The sequence below is a fragment of the Prosopis cineraria genome, unplaced genomic scaffold, assembly GCF_029017545.1.
Source record: "Prosopis cineraria cultivar Desert tree isolate PC_DT_omini unplaced genomic scaffold, ASM2901754v1 PC1952, whole genome shotgun sequence".
Classification (NCBI taxonomy): Eukaryota; Viridiplantae; Streptophyta; class Magnoliopsida; order Fabales; family Fabaceae; genus Prosopis; species Prosopis cineraria.
The window spans coordinates 16,020-25,483 of record NW_026557277.1 but is presented as its reverse complement, the minus strand read 5'-3'; the positions used below and the strand labels follow the sequence as shown (position 1 = coordinate 25,483).

Genomic DNA, 9,464 nt, shown 5'->3' with positions numbered 1-9,464 from the left:
TTTAATATTTTCATTGACCATTGACCTTGGAATGCCATGTTAGTGTGCAACTTTAGGCTCAGTCGTACTTATAACATAATCAACATATCAATATCAACAAAAGCTTATGGGAAGGAGTATTCGTTCCTGTCAAAAGAAAAACAATTATTCGAGGGCAAAGATAATGATGAACCGGACATATATTTTTTAAATTTTTAGAGAAAAATCGGGTTTTGTTTTGCCTGCAAAGGTATGCATTCATTGATCAAAAAATAAAGTAAACCATAAGATATTCCCCAAATTGCCAAAAGCAGAAGCAGTTAAGCAAAAAACACAAGGAAACTAACACAAAAGCAAACGAAAAGAGATCGTGGAAGATACCAACGCTCAGCCAACGCCCTCGCGATCTGCAGCTAATGTATGCTGGCCATAAGAAAACACTGGAACATTTCTAGAGTCCTGGAGCAAACACACGTGCTAGAGGAGGTGGTGTTGTGAAAACCCAACCAACTGGTTCCAACTCCCTTGGAGCTAAACATGCCAGACAATCAGCAGCCAGATTTCCACAGGGCGAGTGTGAGAGAAAGTAACAGTGCTCAAAGACTCCAAAAATATCCCAGAAATCTCTAAGTAAAGGGCTGGTATCTCCAATCACATAAGTATAAATTCCTGCTGGTGCAAAGTTTAAAAGGTATGGCAAATCATCTAGCATCTTCATGTTCTTCCTAAGGTCACACACTTTATTTGGAGACTAGCTAATTCTTCCCTCGCCACTAAAGAAGCTCCTTGTAAGAGGAGACGTAGAACTGATCCAAAGTGTAACATTTGTGGCTTGCATGATGAATCTTTGGAGCATTCATTCCTGTCATGTGAGTGGGTGAAATTGTTATGGCCCACAAGAATTCATCTTTTAATGGTGGGTCTGGACCTAAAGGTGAGAGAACAACACTAATGGGCCGCGATACAATAGGCTGCACAGGAAGCAAACGAATTCGGAGGCCTACCTGGAAGCTGCGTAAGACAACCAGGATAAGGAGGCATAAAACAATCATCGTGAGAAAAATGGGCGGTTGTTGATTACGCTCGTATCCTCTCTGACATCTTTTCCCTCTGCATGCTGTTATTCTGATTTCATTTCTTTCTGCGTTACGTTATTGTTCTTATTTTGTAGTGAGAATACCGCTATTGACAGTTGCTATTTGCTGAATCAAACCTTCTTTGCTATTGTGATTTCGTATTACATAGAATATATTAATGAGTCTGTGACAGAAACCTGGGTGGTCAGGGTGTTATTTGAATATTAGAATTAACCCAATGCTTATTTGTAACATAAGGGATTGGCTCTACAATTTTATCTGCTCATCATCTCCTTTGAGTGATTATGGGAAAGCTTATGTGGCTTTGTTCTGCTGGAACATCTGGAAATTTCGCTGTCGGATGATCCACCTGATCCTGGAAGATTGATTAAGCAAACGGATGCAGGCCTTCATGAGTTTTAGAAGGCTAGAGGGCTGATTATTCAAATTCCTGAGTCTGGGTTGAGGAATGATGATTGTCACTGCTCTGCGCCTCCTGTGGGTTACATAAAAATCAGTTGTGATGGGGCATATGAGGGTCATAGTAAGAAAGCTGGTATTTGCATTGTTGTACATGATTGCCATGGCATGTTTCTATCTGGATGGAGGATGGTGTCGAAGTATTATTGCAGATTCTGGGTTTTTGCCGAATTAAAGGCTGCTAAGAAGGCTCTTGAGTTAAGCTCATCTTATCATGATGTGGGCTTAATCATAGAGGTGGATTATATCGAAGAGAAAATCGTGTTTTCAGGCTATGTAAGAAACATTTTAAGACTCAAAATTTCAAAACATTGATTAAAAACCTTAGCCATTTATTGTCATGTAAGAAAAATTCCAATGATCAAAATGCTTTTATTTATATACAAATTGAAAATCCTCGGAAATTAAGTTGAAAATCCTAAAAACTCACCTAAAATTACTTTCAATTAAATTGTTAAAATATATACCAATAGTGTTAGTTCAACCATAAGTGACTAGTCCCTTATATAACGAATTAAAATTTGAATCCCCCATGAAATAAGCGCAACCACACTTCAAACATAACTATACTTGTGAGCAGTTAAAAAAATTGTTGAAATACGTAGTAAGATGTGCAAGAGTTGGCCAAAAAAAAAATACAGATGTATGGGGAAATTGCTAAAATATGCCCAAGATGGGGAGAGGATAATCCGCAGTCTACTTTAAAAAAAGTGCTTTTCCCTTTTAAAAAGAAACATGTTATTTGGATAATATATTTTATTTTAAATTAATTTTTTAAAAATTGTTAATATAGATTTGGTGAAATCATGAGAAAAAAACTTAAGTGTTTTTTTAAAATGTGATTCTTTTGATTTTTTATATGATCATGCTATTCCAAAATTTTTAATGATTCTTTCTTTATATTTGTGTCACACAAAAAAAAAAAGCCTTTCTTTCTATTTTTTTTTACTCATGGGACTATTTTTCTACAATTTTTTTATTTTATTATTAGTATTTTAAGCGTGATTAAAGATGAATGGAGTTTAAGATTCAAATGAAGATTATATTGTATTTATAAATAGGACCATTAATCATCTTAATTTTCAATATTAATGTATATTGAATTATTTTTTATATAATTTTTAACAAATTAAACTTTGTATTTGTATTTCTATTATTTAACATATCAAATTTTATATTATTTAAAATTTTTATCATATTTTTTACACATTTTTAATATATTACATTTATATAATAAAAATTATAAATTATTATAAATTAATATTTTTTATAATTATACATTAAAAAACACGTTTTAATATATAATTTAAATAATTTTTAATTCACTAAATAAACTTTAAAAATTTATTTAAATATAAATTTTATTATAACAATTCACTTTTATTAATTTTTATCAAATTAATTTTTGTGCAGCAAAAACCAGTCGGTCAGTTATCTGCAGAAAACGTGAAGCCACTTCCCGTGATGAGAGCTGCTGACTGACTGGGGATTGAGCTCTGAGCCTGGGATGCGTGAGCCAGTTTCTCTTATCATTCCCATGGCCATGAATTCTCTACTCCCACTTTCGTTTCTGTGTGCCTTGGCCCTGGCGATTTCCCTCCACTTCCGAGCTGCGTCTGCCGCTACTGCGGCTTACCCCACCATCCCCGGCACCGATTCCGTTGACTGCTCCATCACCAGCGGCGATTCTGTTCTTATTCCTCCTCGCCGAGAAGTCTATGATAATGGTCGAATATTCGATATCACTCACAAGTACGTCCCCGACATGCCAGTCTGGGAGTCTAGCTATGGCCTTGGTCGACACTTCCTCTGGCTCGAGAAAAGCATGAAAAATGGTTCTCGCGCGAATAGCTCGGCTATGAAGCTGGGGGTTCACACTGGTACCCATGTCGATGCGCCGAGCCACTTCTTTGACAACTACCTCGACGCCGGCTTTGACGTTAACTCGCTCGATTTAGAAGTCCTTAATGGTAAAATAATGGTTATCGTATCTAGCCTTATCCTTCACTTTAATTTTTCTCTGGGTGATGATGTCTTGTACTCGACCTGTATGGGGAAAGTTCCAGTTTTTTGGATGTCCCTCAGCGTAGTGAGTTACTATGTTAGCCCCATGTGTGTGATGAAATCTTTCTGTGAAATTTTAGGATAACGTTACCATTAACTAACCCCAAGACGGTGCTAGGCTTCCTCTCTTCTGGCAGTATTGGATGGTTCATCCCACTTCACACTGTAGTATTGCGTTCTTTAATGATCTTTTTCTGATTCTTCGTTTAGAATAGGTGAAATAGGAGGGTGAGTACAAGGAGGATATTGGATGAATATAAATATGTAGGCTTCAACCTATTGAGTAATGACAGTCTAAATCCTATCTTTCAATGAACAGAGAGAAAGCAACGGAAAATCATAAGGAATTGCCTTGCGGCATTATAAATTGAGTTCACTGTCTACTTTCACTCTCATTGTTTACATGGCATCCAAACGACAGAGACGAATGTATTTCCTTACTCTCCTTATCATTCGTGCCACTCTGCTCCCTTCACTTCCTTTTTCGCTCTCACGTCGCTGAACAAAGAATTTGTAATTTAGCGGGTGTGTTTCAGTTATCTGTTCATCCATTTATAGAGTAAACAGCGTTTCGTTTGTTAGATTTGTGTCAAGCTTTGCAGAGTGAATAGTGGCAAAAGCATTTTGCTAGGGCATCCTACTGGCCTCTAAGCTTTGGTTGTCTTTGCAGAGCTCTTTCTAGATTCTGTCTGTTTGATTGAATGATTTATGAAAGAATAGGTGCAGTTTAGCTCAGATTGCTAATTATTACATGTTCAAACTCAAGCTACAAGAATTTTGAGCCTGCATCCGGAGTAAGAAAATTGATTTGAGCTATTCTTTTGGCATCTATAATTCGTCAATTAACCAGCTCAGGTGATTTTTATATATGCTGCTGGCTTTCTCAGCGTTTAATATTGTCCTTTCTTAGTGTATTATTTTCTGTTTTAGCTTTATGCTCTTAGGCTTTAGAAAGATCATGGATTCCTTGCATATTTATGTTCTGTCTGGTGACTTCTTCCTCATGAACTCAGTCAGTAGTTAGATGCTTTATCCAATTACGTTTTGGATCTTCTGGAGCTTTTACCAATCCATTTGATAGGATTTAAATTGCATAAATGCATTGGAAGATGAAAATTATTCCCCTCTCTCTCTCCCCAATTCATTACAGGAGTAATCTGCTTGATTGTATTGGCATAGATGCTAACATATAACCTATTTCTATCTGTAGGCTATGCTCTACTGGTCGATGTTCCAAGGGATACAAACATAACTGGTATGTACAATTTATGAGTTTTCTTTGAAGACTTCTTATTTGTTTGCTATGTTGGATTCTGCACATGCTGATCAGAATTTGTGGCCAACTTTACTAAAATTTGACATTTTTCTGATGAATGAGAATTATTGTTTATCTATTAACAACATTCTTTTAATTGCTCTGATTATTTATGTATAATCAAGAACCTATAAATTGACAATTATTTAGAGATGTGAATATTAATTTTCCCAACATATCAAACTTTGTGGTTAATAAATACATTAAAGGGTACAATATCATACATATTTTGACAAATGTGCTCTCTAGCACGGGCCTGTTAGGAGGTTTCTTTCTCATAAACACACATTTCTTCACATTTGCTATTTTCTCTGTAGTTTAAAACGTTTCATATTTGTGTGAAATTTCTCATGGAATTTTAGCTTCCTCAATGACTGTATATTAGATTGCAACTTTCCTTTTTTACAGCTGAAGTTATGAAGTCCCTGAGTATTCCTAGAGGTGTACGCCGTGTGCTCTTCAGAACATTAAATACTGACAGGTTATTTGTATAAATCACTGGTATTGTTACTGCTGTGGGATTTTTTTGTTGTTGTTGGTCTTGCATAAAAAGTTAACTGAATTTATTTCTTAGTTGATATGTTTATTCAATTCTGGCAATTTTGACCTTGAAGATCCAAAATAGAATCTTATGTTGCCGTCATTTAGCTTAGTGATATTTACAAGCTCATTTGAAGCCACATGCGAACTTAAACTTGTTAAAATGTTAGGCGGCTTATGTTTAAGAAGGAATTCGACACAAGTTATGTAGGGTTCAAGGAGGATGGAGCAAAATGGCTGGTCCAGAATACTGACATTAAACTTGTAGGTGAGATATATATCTTAAAAGTTTTTGGCTACTTCTTCTCAAGGGCATATTCTGTGTCCTTTTTCCCGAGTCAAATGACTGAAGTTATCTTTAATTTTGGCACCTGTACACAATGCATGTCTAACTCCATTTATGTATGCATTTTTCAATATATAAGTTTGAGTCATGCCCCTAGCTCTATGGCACGTTACCAGGCTAACTCTAGTATCTCTACGTCATGGAATCAAGATATGTCATCTACAACAAATTTAGCAAAACAATGATATGTGGCTATTAATTTTTCTGTCTTTCAATCAAATACTAAAGGTTAAGTCCAAACTCTTTTGTTTGTTTGTTATTGTTTGTGTGTGTGTGTGTGTGTGTGTTCAGTCTTTTGAAATTCAGTCAATGAAGAAATAATAATGGGCAGGGCTTATCAATTGTATTTCCTTATTGCAAGATGACATTTCTTCTCTTTGGCATTTTTCCTCTCTCTACCAATTTAGTCAAGTCTTGCGCTATGAGAAAATTTAGTAAGATTACCCCTGCTGATCCAATTTAGACAAGAGAAGAGGTTAATTGCAAACTTGAGTTATGGAGGAGGACATTGGAGTCGAAAGGTTTTCGTCTGAGTAGAAGTAAGACGGAATTTTATATTGTAAATTTGGTAAAGGACTATTCGACAATAATTTGGAAGTGAAATTGGGAGATCAAATTATACTCAAGTGGAAAAGTTTAGATATTTGGGAGCCATTATTCAAAATGATGGCGAAATCAGTGGAGATATTTCACATAGAATTCAAGCTGGGTGGTTTAATTGGAGAAAAACTAAAGGAGTTATTTGCAACCGTAAGGTGCCTAATAAACTTAAAGGAAAGTTTTATCGCACTGCTATCAGACCGGCAATGTTATATAGTAGTGAATGCTGGGCTCTAACGGGACAGCAAGAGTATAAAGTTGGAGTAGCAGAGATGAGAATGTTACGATGGATGTGCGGACATACACGTAAAGATAAAATTCGAAATGAGCACGTACGTGAAAAAGTAAGAGTGGCACCTATTGAGGAAAAAATGGTAGAAAATCGGTTGAGATGGTTTGGGCATGTACAAAGAAGACCAAGGGAAGCACCAGTGAGAAGAGTGGAACATATAACTTTGAGTCCGATTAAGAGAGGTAGAGGAAGACCTAAAGAAAACACTCTTGGAAGTTGTTGAACGCGATCTCTTAATTAATAATATTCCTAAAAGCTTGATAAATGATAGAGCACAATGGCGTCTTGCAATCCATGTAGCCGACCCCACCTAGTGGGATAAAGGCTTGTTGATGTTGTTGTTGTACCCCTGCTGATCCAATAGATAGCAGCCAAGTTTTTGTTTTCTCGAACAACAGTTACTATAATGCCTATTCACATTCCTGTGATGCACTGTAGGAGTTGATTACTTATCTGCTGCTGCTTATGATCAATCAGTTGAATCACATCGTGTATTTCTGGAAGGAAGGGTAAGAAATTTGTCTTATTATATTAATTAATGCGTGTGTAACTTCACTCTATTCACAAGCTAATTGCCCATCCCTTGATTTACCTTTTAATGAAAAGAAAACATCACATCTCATTAGTCAAAGCACATAAGATGTCACATCTATGTTTGGGTTTATGTTAAGCATTTGAAATCCTACAATTTCCTGACTTGTAGTATCAGTAATGATGGGTTGTGTACTAATTGGTAATTTTGGTTATCATTGCGATCCTTGCACTTATGAATACTACATTTTGTTTGTACCCAAGATAGCTGGGAAATAACAACAAATTCTCTTCTTTTTTTCTGTACGCTTATGTTTTTGGCCACTTCTTTTTCTGTACATCTGCTTGACAAATTTTTGGACCATTTACTTCTGGTTGCTGACCTGTTGATAATTGGTAGAAGTTTTAAATCCTAAAAATTATTATTGGCAGTTTTTTTAGTAGATGTTTGTGTTTTATTGATTAACACACTTACAGTCAACACAAGTTAATCCACCCTCAGGAACAGTTCAAAATGATTGCTTCACCAAATCTCTCGGCCTCTATTCATTTGCTTAGGTTCAGCTGCAGGCTGATGAACTAATCTCAATTTGCATCAAGTTTTCTTTTCTGCTTGTTTGAGGAAGTTGTTGTCTCTGGACAAATATATATATTTTTTTAATCTTGAAATATAACTTTAGGTTAATAATAGATAGGGCTTGAGAAGACTTGATAGTGGCTAGTATGATTTCTCAAATATCCTTGTATAGACAAAAAGAAAAGAGAAAAAAGAGCTCATTTCTTGCTTAGACAGGACCTAGTATCGATAAGCAATGTGCTGAATGATGTTTTTTTTTTCAAAAAAAAAAAAAGGCAAACAAACAAAAAACAATGTGCTAATAAAGCCAAATACTTCTCAGGAAACCATTCTTGTGGAAGGCTTGAAGCTCGATGATATCCTGGAAGGAATATATACGCTTAACTGCTTGCCCCTTAGGTTGGTTGGTTCTGAGGCATCACCAATACGATGCATTCTTATCAGATAATTAGTCCATGAGTTTGAGGTGGCTGAACCTGGGGTATGTTCATAATTGTCCATTTAGTTCTCCACATGTTTTTGTCCTCTTTTGATTGGATGTGACCTGTTTTTGGATAGTGTTCTATTCATTGCCTTTATTAAGAAGTCAAATTCTGCTGCAGAATGATTAAATTGATGCAGGAAACAATGGGACGAAGGCTGACTTATGTAGATCACTAGTGTTTATATGAAGCGGGATGATGCTTGATACTTCCCCAAACTATCATCTTTTTGTTGGAAAAAGCATGTTTTCCTTGCACGAAGTTTAGGAATGAGCTGCACTGGCCTATAAATGGGGTGACTTATAATATGCAAATTATGTGGGCCAAATAAAAAAAGGTTGTGTTCTTTTATATGCAGATTGGAATTTGGAGACTAATATGGCTCTCGTCCATAGATGTAAAAACTTTTCACATATTTTGTTTGAATAAATTAAGTGTGCGTTTGGTTTTTAATTTGTCAAAAGTTCATTTGGTAAAAGTTAATTTAATGAAAGTCAGTTGTTGTAACGAAATTTATGTTTGAATGTATTTTTTTAAAAGTCAGTTTGATACATTAAAAGTTGTTTGATTTGTGATAGTAAAATGTGCTTTTGAATATACAATTACCAAAAAAGACATTTATTTATAATGATTTATAATTTTATTATACAAATGTAATATATTCAAAATATTTAAAAAATATAATAAAGATTATAAATAACATAAATTTTAATCTATAATGTTAAAAATTTAATTTTAATTATTTTTATTTTTTAATTTGTAATTTTAAAAGATGTAATAAAGATTTGTAATTTTTATTATACATTAATATTAAAAATTAACATGATTAATTACTCAATTTATAATACTAAAAAAATTAATACCTAATTATTATTATTAAAATAATAATTATATTTTTAATGAATTAACTATTTTTTAAATAAAAAAATAAGAGATTAAACTTAGGATAATATGATCAAATAATATGTTACTTTTTAAATTCACTTTTCAAAAATTTCAAATAGTTACGTTTCAAAAATTCACTTTCAGTTACTGTTTGAATGTGCTTTCAGGATGTGTTTTTCTGTAAAATATTCTACCCAAATAACTTTTAACTTTCTGAAAGTGAAATTTTGCTTTCTTCAACGTGAAATGGAGGAAAACCAAATGGACCCCAAATAAGTTGCTATCCATTCCAATCCT

General features: G+C 34.4%; 1 protein-coding gene across 3 annotated transcripts; it reads left to right on the top strand.

The window, feature by feature from the left end:
• The first annotated feature begins 2,958 nt into the window (after positions 1–2,958).
• On the top strand, positions 2,959–8,659 carry LOC129301196 (cyclase-like protein 2). 3 transcript variants are annotated; one of them, XM_054939773.1, is made up of 7 exons: positions 2,961–3,505; positions 4,810–4,854; positions 5,323–5,395; positions 5,625–5,722; positions 7,131–7,201; positions 8,123–8,281; positions 8,422–8,659. In XM_054939773.1, exons 1-6 carry the CDS (start codon positions 3,043–3,045, stop codon positions 8,246–8,248), a joined length of 876 nt encoding a protein of 291 aa, XP_054795748.1. In that variant the 5' UTR covers positions 2,961–3,042; the 3' UTR covers positions 8,249–8,281; positions 8,422–8,659. The 3 variants fall into 3 exon arrangements, with proteins under 3 accessions (XP_054795749.1, XP_054795748.1, XP_054795747.1); XM_054939772.1 differs by having other exon boundaries at positions 2,963–3,505; positions 8,403–8,659; XM_054939774.1 differs by lacking the exon at positions 8,123–8,281 and having other exon boundaries at positions 2,959–3,505.
• Positions 8,660–9,464: the final 805 nt, after the last annotated feature.